Below are 13,260 nucleotides of genomic sequence, written 5' to 3' on the forward strand. Positions count from 1 at the left end.
ATTGATAGTAAAAGATGGCTTCATACAAATCAAGTTTTTGAAAAGCCGGATAGTTTACGGTGCGCATGGAAGTTCTGAGCTTTTCAGGAGTCCCTGAATGCATCAGCAGTCCGGTCAACCCCTGCGCGCTCCAAAGAGGATGTTCGGTTTGTCGGCAGTTGGTGGCAGAAAGAGGCGGAGATGCGGGACATCTCTTCAAACGTTCGTGGGGGATTAATGTGTTGAAGCCACAGAAAAATATAGCTCTATTAGTTAGAAACAGCAACCTGTCCGAAAGAAAGAACCGTCCTGATTCATAAAAGCTCGGGAAAAATCAGATCCGCGCGTCGAGTGGACGGTCCCACCTCAGCGGTCAGGTGAGTTTTAAATACTGTTCGATTTTAGGTACGTGCTCTTTTATAATTTATTTACATGAAAATAAATGTTAAAAATTATTTAATTTGTCATGAGGGATCGTCTGACACGTAAGAAGAGTGGATTTATAAATCAGACTTTTATTTTGAAATCCACTGTTGTATTAACGGTTAATTAGTGTGACAATTAAAAACTAAAAAAAAAGTAACGAAGGTTAAAGTAAACGGCTAAGAATTAACAAAATATAAAGTCTGTATGCATATCATAATGGATAAGTGTCAACATTGTAATTTTCTTCTTAAATTAATCATATTTATCTGTCAAAAATCCCCAGAGTCTGTGAGGTCTTCTGCTTGACCTGCCTTGACCTTCATGCCCTGAGGATGAAGACGAACTGCAGGATCCATCTGTCCTCGGCTCCTGTCTTTGTCAAAGAGGACTCAGATGTGAGCCCTAATGATGTGGAGAGATCCACAGATTACAGCGACCTCCAGAAACTCTCACTAGACCTCTGCTCATTTGGATTTCTGGACTCCTGTCTCCCCTTAAGTCCTTTAAACGCTCTACTTAACCCCAGCCATGCTGAAATAACCAGCCTGGGCTCTCCCTCCAGCTTCTTTCCGGATGTGTCTGACGTGTTTTTGATCCCTGTTTCGGAGCACAATGACCAAAACACTCATCTGCTGCAAGAACAAAAACCTGAGTGGCTGCCAGATGTTGGAGAGGTGTGTCCCTCCTCTTCTTCTCTTACAACTGTTTCTCCCAAATCTTGGAGTCTCCCTCTGTTGTTTGAAACCCGACCTCTAGGGACACCCAAGGAAGTTTCTGAAATGCGGTGTCCACCTGCTCGTCCTGCATCAGTGCATCCTGATGAGATAGATCCTAATAAACTGGTGAAAGCTTTGTCTGAACATCAGCAGGCTCAGCTACAGAGCCAAGTTGGTGGACTCCAGGGGAAAATGCCTGCTTCCCTCCTCTGCAGCCGACAGCTGGATGGACTGCACAGGAAGCCCAGAGAGGATCCCCTTCCCGGCTGTGAACGCGGTGCTGTGGCTCCTCTGCAAGAATGCAGTAACCCTCATTTTTCCTGGCAAGACTTCTCAGTGTCTTCTCTGACGGGGCTCAGAGAGTTGGCGCAGTCCAGCCAGGTGGGGCTGAGAGGCCGTCAGGACGCCCTGGACTCCGAGGCGACGGTCAGCAGCAGCTCGGATGAGGAGCCAGAGGAGGAGCTCCGTTCTCTTCTGTGAGGACCAAACACAGATTGATAGATTTCCCAAAGAGTTTTTAAACAGTTCACTTTCATTTGGTTTGAAACAGTGTTTTATGCCTTTTTCTTAAACTATTATTATGATGATCGAATTTTTTAATGACTATGGACAGCATTCAGAAAAGATTTCTGTGTTTTTCCACCTTTGGCCAGCTTCAGTCTCCTTCCTGTCCGCCTTTTGTCCAACTCTTTCTCAATTTTTGTGATAACAATTCCAGCTGCTTCACCACTTACAGATTTTATAGCCGTTTTCCTCTCAGTTAGAGAAGGAATGGGTCATTTTCCTCCTAAGTAGAAAAACTGATGCTTTATTTAGTATTTTTCTAACTGTAAAATATGAAGATCGTAGCATTTGTTTGGATTAATTCTTTTTTTAAACCAGACAAAAACAGACAGAAGTTGTATTTTACCACACAAGCTATAAGAACGTTTTGTGTATTTTTATGCCCCACAGCAGTCCTGCACTTCAGGGATCATGTTGTTTTTCCTATTCTTGATAAATGGTAAACATCGTATACTAATATAGCGCTTTTCTAGCTTCCTCGAAGGCCCAAAGGGCTTTACAGTCACAGACCCATTCACAGTCACACCCCCCCCCCCCCATCCCATCCCCTTCCCCCAAATAAATAAAATAAAATAAAAAACATCACAGCAGGTGAAACTGTCAAAAAGATGAATGGAGCCAAAATCTTTTATCTGGCTAAAAAAGTAAAACTTAAAATCCACTAATAAAAGCAAAACTCATGTGTCTGGGATATCCGAAAAAGTTTTTTGCAATTATTATGGGATGGCCACAGGACCTATGGCTTAGTGGGCACGCAGTGGCATAGTGGTTAGTTAGGGGAAAGTTTCACACACACACCTCCAGCTACAATTCCCAGGGGAATTTTTTCCTGCCTTACCTAAAGTTTACGAATCAGAGGCTATTTTTGTCTAACTTTGTATGATAGATTGCTCTTTTAATATAATACAGCCGGTAATTCACAGAAATGTAAACATTATAGGGAAAGCAGAGACGTTTGATTTGATCACCTCCTGTCCTCTGCCGGCAGCTGGGAGATGCAGTGGCTGGAGGAGAGGGCGGAGCTCGGCAGCGGGTGGAGTTGGCTACAACTGCGTCTCACTGAACTCAAAGGAAGGATCCAACAAATGGATGAGCTGCAGAAGTATCTACGCTCCAGCAAGGCAAGCTATGAGCTACAGGCAAAATCTGCTCACAACATTAATGACAACCTTTTGATGACCCCCCCCCCCCAAAAAAAAAAAAAATTAAATCCTGAAGTTTTGCTGAACTTCAAACAAAGCATCAGTATGAGCTGGAAAAATGACAAGCAGTCAAAAAAAAAGAAACACTTTCTAAAATGTTTTGAAAAATGTTCAACAAAATAAAATAGATTTTGACGTTTTTAAAGGGAAAAAAAAGCCTTGATGACTCCAGACGTGACTGAATGACCAGAAGAGTGACGTAAATGCATTTCATAATTTGCATTTTCCTTTACCAAGTGGAGACTGCATAAAGAGGTAGCCCGAACATAGGAAAAGAACACTAATCTTAAGAAAAAGAAAAAAATCACTAGAAAATAAAAATCATCTGACTATGTAGCAAATCTCAAAAAGGGAAAAATAAGCTAAAAAAAGAAAACTGTTTGATAGAATGACTTCCAATGGAATGTTATACAGCCCAATAATATGACTTAAAACAAATTGTGAAGAAAATGAGAATATGATGATAATAGGCCGGCATATCCTAATCAATATTATCTTAAACTGGCCCTTATTCTTAGAAGATGAATCTACATTTGGGTTTCCAAGATGAAGCTTTAATGTTGCTTTTTCAATTTTATAAAGTAATTATGTTTAATAAAATGAATTTAAATGTCTTATGAACATTTCTTAAATCAAGCAGTTTGAGTTTTCTAAGTTTTAAATCAAGTTTTTGTATTTTTAAGAGCATTGTTAAGGAGCAAAGAATTTTGACTAATTTTGATAAAAATGTCCTAGAAATGAGACAAAAATTTCTGAGAAAATCTTGGAAAGGAGCAACAATAATTCACAAACCCACCAAACAAGTTTTAAAAAAAAGCAGCAATATCTTATTTTATCATTTTGGTTTTTGTAATGAAATCCAGTGAATGAATTTCAGTTTTTTTTCCCCTTAAATGGCTAAATTTATATCCAGAATTTTCTATTCACTTTTTGTAGCTTCAGCTGACAAAATAAATAAATAAATAAACCAAAAATCTTGTGAAACTTTACAGAGCTGGCAAAGATTGTGACCAAAAAATATGATTAAAATCAGTCGTTTGATTGACCAGATCAACAGCCAATCAGGGTGCAGAACATAGCTGTTGTTGTTCACCTTGCGGCGCAGTAAATCCGCTTTCACTGATTCACACAGGGGGCTTTGGCAGAGAGTTTGACACCAAATGGCCTTCCTGACAACCCTGCCTCCCACAGGGAGACGCAGACTGGGGCCCCTGTGGGACAAAGGGTCTTGCCCAAGGACCTACACTGGATGAAGCTCATTTAAAAAAAAAAAAAAGGATGCACTGAAAAAAAATGCGTAAAAACAAGACTGTGAGAGTGTATAGGGAAAATATAAAAATAACTAGTAAACATGGACGACATGACAGCGGAATGAGCCCAAAAAAGTTGGCTTAAAGACGGACCGGAAACCAAAAACAGTCGACTTTCATGAATTGCAGAGGCACAGTGACAGGAATAAAGTTTTTATAAAGCTGAAACATTAGCGATTGTGCATCTGGTCTTTCTAATCCATTTCCTCCATGTGTGTGTCTAAGGCTAAAGTGGTGCTTGCAGAATCCCGGCCTCTGCCTGTCCGGCAGGTTCCGAACACCCTGATGAGGGACAGAACTGGGTTTTCCTACACACCATCAGATTCTGACACGGAACCCTGCAGCCCCACACGCCTACTGTGCAGCATAGAGAGACAGGTATGGGCGTGGCATGGTTTAGGTGGTGTAGATATCCAGTGAAACGCTGTGCCTGAAGGGGGGCTTTTTTTCTCTATTCTGTGCATAAAAATGGGAAGGAGGTAAAATGTTCAATCCCAGAAGATTGAACCAATCAAACACCATGCTGGTGTCTTTTTATTGCTGTGTAAAATGAGAAGCAACAACACGAGTGGATCGCTGCTTCTGCTGCTCAATGAAATGAGATTTTAGAGAAATCTCAGAGTAAAAGATCCCACTAATGTGGGGGATGCAGATTTATCATGGTGGGCATGCCTTACATGCTAAATGTAAATGCAAATGTTTATAAATGTCCTTTTACACCATGTTTTCTGCTCCAAAGGACACAGCTTAAGCCTTCAAACTTCCGTTTTTGTGTAAAACCTTCTGTTTTGGTTTTCCAGAGCGCCCAGCTTAGCCAGATCGTGAAAAGTCTGTTGCCTCCTCTCAGCTGCTCTCCTCTCTCCAAACAACCCCCGACCCTGGCGGGGTCGAGCACCTTCAAAGGGTTTGTAACGTGTTACCTTCCACCGCTTTCAGGAGTTTCTGAATTGCCTCTCCGGTGAATCAGGAAGTCTTTTTCTTCTTGAGGTCTGTGAAAGAAAACTGATGAAGGAGATGGTTTTGGTCACCGGTTTATGTCAGTCTAGTGCTCGGTCACAATCAGCCTGCTTGTGTCATAAAATTATAGAAATAGTTATAGTAGAACATTTTAGTGCCACCCCCCAATCCAGCTACTTAGTTAGGGGGCATTGGGGTTTTAAAGCCCAAATGCCAACAGGCCGAGACTTTGAAGTTGCCAGTTCAATTCTCACTTACAGGCACAAGCTTCCTGTTTGGTAAACTGTCAAAAAAAAAGATCTAATCTGGGCAAAAGTGAAAGTATATTAAACATAATAAAACTTTTCTTAGTGTCAGGAGGGGTAAGACATGAAAGCCCCTCTTTTTTTTTCTTTTTTACATGGAGCAACATGAACAACATGTGTTAGGGATGAGCAAGACTTGGGGATCAAACCCTTTTTTTTGTGTGCGTAAGTCATGACCCTGACATGTTCTTGACTTTATCAGATCTCATTTCTGCAGTGGTCAGAGAGGAGGCGACATTTTTCCCTCTGAGAGCTTCAGGAGAAGGAGACCAGCGACCCAGAGGCCCGTCAAAGTTGTCCCGTCGTGCGCCCGTACGCGAGCCGTAGTCGCTTTGCACAAACGCAAACTGTTCACTTTTTATTCTGGAAAGGACTCCAGTCTACAGGTAAACTGAATGCACCTTATGCTAAACTCTATGTACCTTATTATTATTATTAAAGTAAATGAAAAGCTTCAAACCAAAAAAAATCGCTGCAGATTTGTTCATTTCAAATGCACAGATTCCACATTTCACCACAAAATTTAAAAGGATTTACACATTTCTGGATAGTATAACTTCAAAAGCTGTTGCTTTTACTAGTGGAGATCACATTTAAACAACACAATGATGGAAAAACCAAATACAATAAAAATAAATTTCTCCTGGACTTGATTCAAACAAAAAAATACGTTTTAAACCCTATTTCCTGCCTAATTTTCCATCTGAAATAGCAAGCCATTGGAATATCAGTGATTCCTATCACTTCTGTTTTCTTAATTCGATTGTTCCAGGATTCGGTGGACTCCATGTGTGGACTCTCCTCTCTCTTTTCTTGCTCCCATGCACGCTCTGGTGAACCTGCAGCCTCCTCCTCTGATGTCAGCTGCAGGTCCGGTAGTGACCTTTCCAGCAATACTTCCTGCTGCAGAGCTCATTCTACATCATCTGGTAGGAAAGTGCCATTTCAAGGGTTCAGGTGTAGATTTAAAGAAGTATTTCTACTTTTTGTTTGTCTTCTTGATCTAACAGTGAAAAAAACCCCACTTTAAATCTAAAATTGTTTTCCACTCAACGCTTTTGTCCAAAACCCCCCTCAGACTCCTCTGCATGCCACCGGTTCCAGCGGCTGACGCTCAGAGAAGAATGGTCCCAAAGGCCTCTTATCATCAATGCTGAGGCCTTCAGTCCATTAGGCTACAGGAGAAGCTCCACACCAATGACCCGTAAGATCCCTGTAGATACACCAGACATGTTCATGCTTCACCTGCTGTTCTCTTTCTATTCTGTTTCCTGCTGTTTGCTCTTTCTCATATTTCACAAGTTATATTTGGTGGAAATAAATGCATTTCTGCCATAGGTTGTTAGAAGCCCAGCTTTATTGGTTTGCACTGCTCCTCTGTAATGACTGACATGCTGTTTTAGAGGCCGTCATCCTATTTACTCAATGTCAGTCATCATTTTTGGTCCTCCAGAACCCGGATCTCTCACTGGCTCTGCATGAGGCAACCAGTGGAGCAAAATAAAAATAAAATCTGCTGTGTGTCTCTGAATATGATTTGTAATGAACATTTAGGTCTGCACCCACTGTCAATCCTTGCAATTGATGCTTTATTGCGTTGACAGTTGTCTAAATTGTAGAGTAAACAGTGTCTTTTTGTTTCACTTGCTAAGAAAAATCTTTAAGGTTTGTATTCTGGTATTTTTCATCCTACAGCCAAGATAAAAAGGTAATAGGAGTTTTGTGTGACAAGAGGGTGTTAAGACATCACAAATGCAGCACTTTGTCTTCTGCTTTTCAGCTGAAGTAATTCCAGTCTCCTTCCCCAACTGTGGAGAAAAGACAAGTTAAAACCAGATGAAATGACACATTAAGATGGATTTCCATCTTTTAATTTTTGCATGTGACTGAATGAGCTGGACACAAACCTATGTCACAGTAAACAATGACAGGACCAATAATGAAGAGAACATTATTATGAAGCATGTTTTTGATTTAAGTAACCTTTTAAACCTTTACCTTTTTTTCTATTACTGTACAGTAAGCCATTTTTAATTTTTTTATTTTTTTTTTTACATTTCTATTTTACTTTATTTTGGTAAATAGAAAAATGGAATAGGTATTTAATCAAGCACATAAAGCTGTTAAACAAAATGTGAAACTAAATAATTCCTTTTTTTGCTGTTAAAAACATATAAAAAATAAATACTATTATCAATTATTGTTTATTTATAAAATATTGGAATGTTTATTTTTTATTCAAGCACATGATAAAATGTTTAAATAAATATTTGTTTTTCTTTTTAGTTTTTATTGATTAATAAAAAATGTATAAAAAAAGTATAAAATGTATACTTTTTATTATAGTTTATAATTCTCACACATAATTTGATTAATCATACACACTTTGATAAAGCTGTTAAATAAAATGTTAAATAAAATGTGAACTACATAATGATTTTTTTGATGTGAAAAACGCTCAAATTAAATTTGAATATAAAATGTATTAAAATCATTAACATTTTCTATTTTTCTCATACATAAATGCTATTTTCAAGCACAACAACAAACAACATGACAGTTTTATATTTGTTTACTTTAAGAAATATTCCTTATGAATTTAATATGAGCCCAGCTTTACATTGTGTGTGATGGCAGATCAGAAATACAGGAAGAAAACGCTGGATTTGTCACCTATCGGGTCATCCTGCTGCACTCTGGGTCGTACCAGTAAACCCAGGAGGAGGAGAAGGAGGAGGAAGAGGAGAACATGCATCTTCAGGCCAGTTGGTGTGTATGCCCTACATGCTGCATAAAAACAGTTCATGACTTTTAGACTTTAAAAATAGCATTATTTGAAGTGTGTGAAAATGTGTGTTTTACTTCATCAGGAAATTTGAAAAGTCTTGCTAGAACCATTTTGGCTGTGAAGGGACCCAAATCTGTTCCTAATATCTAGATTAGATTTAGGCAAACCATTTAGAGAGCTTAGAACTAGGAATCAACAGAGAACATTAGTCTGCAGGGCTTATCAGATTTAAATAAATCCTGAACAAAAGTCAGTAAAATGCCTCAATCCAAAGACAACCTGAAAGTCTTTTCATTCCCAGAAGACATGGATGTCCTCCACCATCACTGTTACCAGGGAGACGGATCTAGTGACATGCCTGAAGAAAGTTACACACACGTGTCGCACAGCAAGGCCTCCCAGGTAACATAGTTCATTCATGACGCCGCTCCAAATTTCCTAAGACCATTTGGTCTGGTTGCTTTGTTGTCAGAGACGGATCTGTTTGATGAGGGACACCCCCTGTGTCCGTGACATTAGCCGGAGCCGTTAAAACAGGAATGACATTACTACCACCTTAAATTTTGGGAAACCCGCAGTCTTAAAACTGCTCGTACTGTTTGTTAGGATTACTCACATGCTTATTTATGTTTTCAGATCACCTTTTGTGCAGTTTTTAGGTTAATGTATGTGAAACAAGAGACTTAAGAATAAAATATGATGATGACAATCTGTATAAAAAACGTAAAATGTCTTGCTTTCTAATGCACAGCAATGGAAGAGTGTTTGGTGGATTCATGGACCTCCCAAAGCATGTATCCCTGGAATGTTTCAGCATTTTTTTTTACAAGACTTAACACTTTTAACACAAATTAAACATCCAAGGACAAGAAAATGCTGGAGTATAATTATTTTTTTGTGCAGATATTTCTTCACCACAGACTTAAACCCCTTTTCGTCTTCTTTTAGCTCTTTTTTCGAAAGGACAACGGCCACACCGTGTACCACATCAATGACGTGATCATCCACGGCTCCTCCCGTAGACTGGAAAAGCTGCAGTACAAAGAAATCCCAACTCCCAGGTGTGATGCAGAGTTCTGTTTAGGAAAAGAGGAGTTTGGCTTTGTAAAAGCAGAAACACCCTGATGGGGATGTTTGGGTTGTTTTTGTTCCTCTGGAAAAGCTGTTGTTAAAAATCACTCGATTGCTTCAATATTTGGTCACAGAAATGTTTGCAATCCTCCTCCTTCCAGGTGGCGAGTACTTCAAATCGAGCCGCTGACAGGAATGGAAATGGAGAGAGATGAAAATAATGAAAAGTTGCAGGTAATGTCTTTTCCAATTGGATGTTTATGTGCAAGTGAATGACTATATTCATCTGTGTGTGTGATGTGCAGACTGAGAACCTGACAGATGACGTCTTCGCTCAGAGGCACCTGCTTTTGGAGCAGGAAGAGAAATCCCGCCGGTGCTGCAGGCGTCCTCCCAGGTCAGTTCTCCTACTGACACACGTTTGCGCATGTGACACCTACAAATCTCCACTTTCACCTTCCTCTGACACAAGAAAAGCGGTGAATCAAACAACCCGACTCCAACTCTTCCAAGTTGTTTAACAGAAAGACCTGTTTGTTCCGGGGTTGTGCAGCCTGAAAGTGAAAGTGAGCGCCCAAAGAGCTGTGAGTGGAGCTCTTATTTGTCTTTCTCCAGATCTGCCAGCAGGTCGTCAGGCAGTAGGAGTGGGAAATGGACATCAGGTGAGGAGAGCTGCGGTCAGCTAGATCAACTGTTGCGGTTGGAGGAGAGGGCGGTAAGATCCAAAGCGCTGAAGCTGACGCTTGAATTGTCAAATAGTTTTCTGCTGCGTTGATGCTGGAGACACAGACAGTCTGGAACATTTTCATAAAACATAGAAAAATGTTCCTTTTTCTCCCTAACTGTTATGCACTTGTGTTGCTTATCAGAAATCCCAATAAAACGTGTTTTCTTGTTACATTTCTTGTAACTTTGAGTCTTCCTCCTCTGTTAAAGACTAGTTTTACAATTGTAGTGTTATTCATAAACGTGTGAGTCGTTCGTTGTAGAAAGTCACAGTAAAAACAATCCAGTTACCAGGTGATAAAACATTCCTAAATATATTGTACCTGCTATTCCAGGAATCTAGTTATTTTCAAAATTCTAGGAATCCAGTTCTGAAGCAGAGCCTAAATTGACACATCATGTTATTTAAAGACCCACTCCAACCATTTTTTGATCTATTGTCAAAGCATTCACAGTGCTCTTTTAAATCATGCTGTTTTTAGCCAAAATTACAAAAATGGTTTGGTTTTTTTTTAGGATATAGTTTCTGCAGAGCAGCAGTAGACAGATGTTTTATTTAGATTAGTTCCTATATTACCATCAAGTTGAGGAACTAGTCTCACAAAAAATGGGGATAGGGATGTTGGACCATGTGGGGTAAACGCTGGACAGTTCGCCAGACCATCGCAGGGCGAGTAGAAGAATATAAACTAGGTACATTTAGCTGTAGACCAAGCAATGGTTGCTTTGCATTCAGCTGGTATGTGCTAGAACACCCAGATGAGCTCTTGAGACCCTACACAGATGCTTGTCTCCACTTATTTCTTGGAATGCTTCTCTAATTGGGGTACTCTCCAGCTCTTTACTCTGATTGAAGAGGGAATGAGTCACCACTACACCAGACTTTCCTCATCAGCTTTCTCTACAAAGATACGCTCAACTTAGAAGCCACTTTTTCCATGTTATTTCCTATAGAAGCTCTAAAGTGACATATGAAGTTGATGCAACAAAAGTATTGCTTTAAAAACGAAATGTGGATTGATTTATCGTGAAACTAACTTTAAATGAAGTCGTACGTTTCTGTCGACTGATCTGAAGTACAACCTGCATCCACAGGAACCTTGGGAGCCCCAACTCTTCCCCTTAAGTGGAGCAGAGTACGTTGACCTTCTTGCTGAAGAAGAGACCGCACCAGGATGGATAGATTCAATCTCATCCTCTCATTTATCCAATGCCGCCGCCCCCATCTCGCCATACCTCAAGTGTTGCAGTCAGGTTGTGCAACACTGCCCCCTCGTGGACAAAGAACACAGCAGCTGTCTTTTTACATGAGAACTTGGATTTGAAATACTGTTTGCAAAAAAATCCAATTCAATTATTTTATATGAGATGATTTATCTCAACTCAACATAAAGATGTTGGAGTAATAAGTATGGATTTGCTCTGTTTTCTTTTTCATGTGGATAAACAGCTTGCTCGTATATGAAAAAGTATGTCCTCAGTGTATTTTATTGATAAATGTATATATACATTAACCATATTTTTTCTTCTGTTGTCAGAAAGCATGAGCCAAAATGTGAAGAAACTGGAAAACTGAAGACATTTCATGGAATGAACTTGAACACTGTGAAACTAGGATTATTACTTGGATGTTGTTTTAACTGATCTATTTGTCTTTAGCTACACTTTTATGATTAAAATTTTTTTTTTTATTGTAATTCAAATATCAGATGTTAGCTATTGTAAGGCAACTCCTGTGCTGTGTCAGGTTTACATGCTTTAAACTTGTTAACTGCCATTTCTTTCTTTGGTTGCCTTAAAAAATGTATTTACCTATCGATACATTTTCAAAGATGCATTTGTTTTCCTATTTTGGTGCCATTGTTGTCTATTTTGCTTGATAAAAACATGGAAGGTAGAAGTGGACATTAATGTAGGTGGATGTTTTTGTGCTCTAATAAAACAGGATATTCTGATGTTTTTAAACCAAGATATGAGAGTTCTCTTACAAATCCTCATTTTCAATTAAAATGATGCGATTAAAGCTGCAGGTACAGTAAACTCTAATCAATTTTTTTAAACACAGAATTTTGCAGTTTACTTGTAAGCTTTTGTCAAAGTAATTTTGCATTGCAAGGAATTTTCCCCTTAAGGAAAATAAAAAATAAACCTGTTAGAATGGCAGCATTTACAGTCAGGACCATAAATATTTGGACAGAGACACATTCTAATTTAGTTTCTGTACATTACCACGGTAAATTTTAAATAAAACAACTCAGATACCATTGAAGTGCAGACTTTCAGCTTTTATTCCATGGTTGAACAAAAAGATTGCATAAAAATGTGAAAACCTAAAGCATCTTTTTAAACACAATCCCTTCATTTCTTGGGCTCCTAAGTAATTGGAGAATTGACTTCCATGCTATTGCATGCAAGCACGAGTCCTCTAATCAACTCCAGGCCTTTTATCTGCCTCACTCATAATGACATAACAAGGGAATTGCCCAAACCTGCCCATGCAATAGCATGGAAGTCAATTGTCCAAACGCAAGCCCCCACCCACCCCCAACCCCAGAGGCAGGCCGGCACAGCCCATGGTCAGCCCACATTGCGCACCCGTGCAACCTGCCCGCCAGCCCCACCGAGGTCAAGAGGGGGGAAGCGGCAGAAACCGACCGCCCGAGTGGGAAGGCGGACGCAGGCGACCAGGGGAGGCCCCAGACAGGGCCAGGGGAGGGTGAGCATGAGGACCAGGCTTTAGTTGCTGTGAGCCACGATGGAAAAGATGCCCAAGAGAGGGGCCCCAGGGGAGGCTGTCCAGCCCGCTCAGATGTTGTATACCCCCTCCCTGCACGGAAAAGAGCCGCAACATCAGGGGCGCAGGAGCCCCCACATCGCCACCAACAACCTGGCAGCAGACGCCGGCCCATCCTACTCAGCGTGGGGGGCAGGGGACAGGGAGCAATGTGACCATCCCCCTCTCGTTATGTGTGTGCGTGTTAAAGAAGTGCAGTTAAAATTGGTGGACAGGGTCGATACAGACTCTTCCATTCTACAACAGTAGAGTCTGATTACCCAAGTGTGTCCACCACAGGGCCCTACATGAGTGGATTTGTGTATGTTGGTGCTTAGTGTGTGGTGCATGTTCTAGGAGGGGTGCAATTAAAATTGGTGGATGCTTCTACTAATGGTCTCTACGTGTCAATAGCAACAAAGCTTGATTGGGAGGGAGGGGTC

At 40.3% G+C, this 13,260-nt stretch overlaps 1 protein-coding gene across 7 annotated transcripts; it reads left to right on the forward strand.

Moving 5' to 3' along the window:
* The first annotated feature begins 107 nt into the window (after positions 1–107).
* On the forward strand, positions 108–12,035 carry kansl1l (KAT8 regulatory NSL complex subunit 1-like). Of its 7 annotated transcripts, XM_078939885.1 has the most exons (17): positions 138–356; positions 689–1,079; positions 1,272–1,597; positions 2,674–2,806; positions 4,423–4,575; positions 4,998–5,101; positions 5,662–5,845; positions 6,232–6,388; positions 6,538–6,663; positions 8,097–8,228; positions 8,549–8,649; positions 9,196–9,308; positions 9,480–9,552; positions 9,624–9,715; positions 9,934–10,033; positions 11,140–11,298; positions 11,583–12,035. In XM_078939885.1, the coding sequence occupies exons 2-17, from the start codon at positions 738–740 to the stop codon at positions 11,589–11,591; spliced, it is 2,304 nt and encodes a 767-aa protein (XP_078796011.1). In that variant the 5' UTR covers positions 138–356; positions 689–737; the 3' UTR covers positions 11,592–12,035. The 7 variants fall into 7 exon arrangements, 5 of the variants coding, with proteins under 5 accessions (XP_020568850.1, XP_020568848.2, XP_020568849.2 ...); XR_013652881.1 differs by having other exon boundaries at positions 108–356; positions 689–1,597; positions 9,934–9,980; XR_013652882.1 differs by having other exon boundaries at positions 108–356; positions 689–1,597; positions 5,677–5,845; positions 9,934–9,980.
* The last annotated feature ends 1,225 nt before the right edge of the window (positions 12,036–13,260 follow it).

This window comes from Oryzias latipes, chromosome 21 (assembly GCF_053564925.1).
Source record: "Oryzias latipes strain Hd-rR chromosome 21, Olatipes_Hd-rR_3.1".
Taxonomy (NCBI): domain Eukaryota; kingdom Metazoa; phylum Chordata; class Actinopteri; order Beloniformes; family Adrianichthyidae; genus Oryzias; species Oryzias latipes.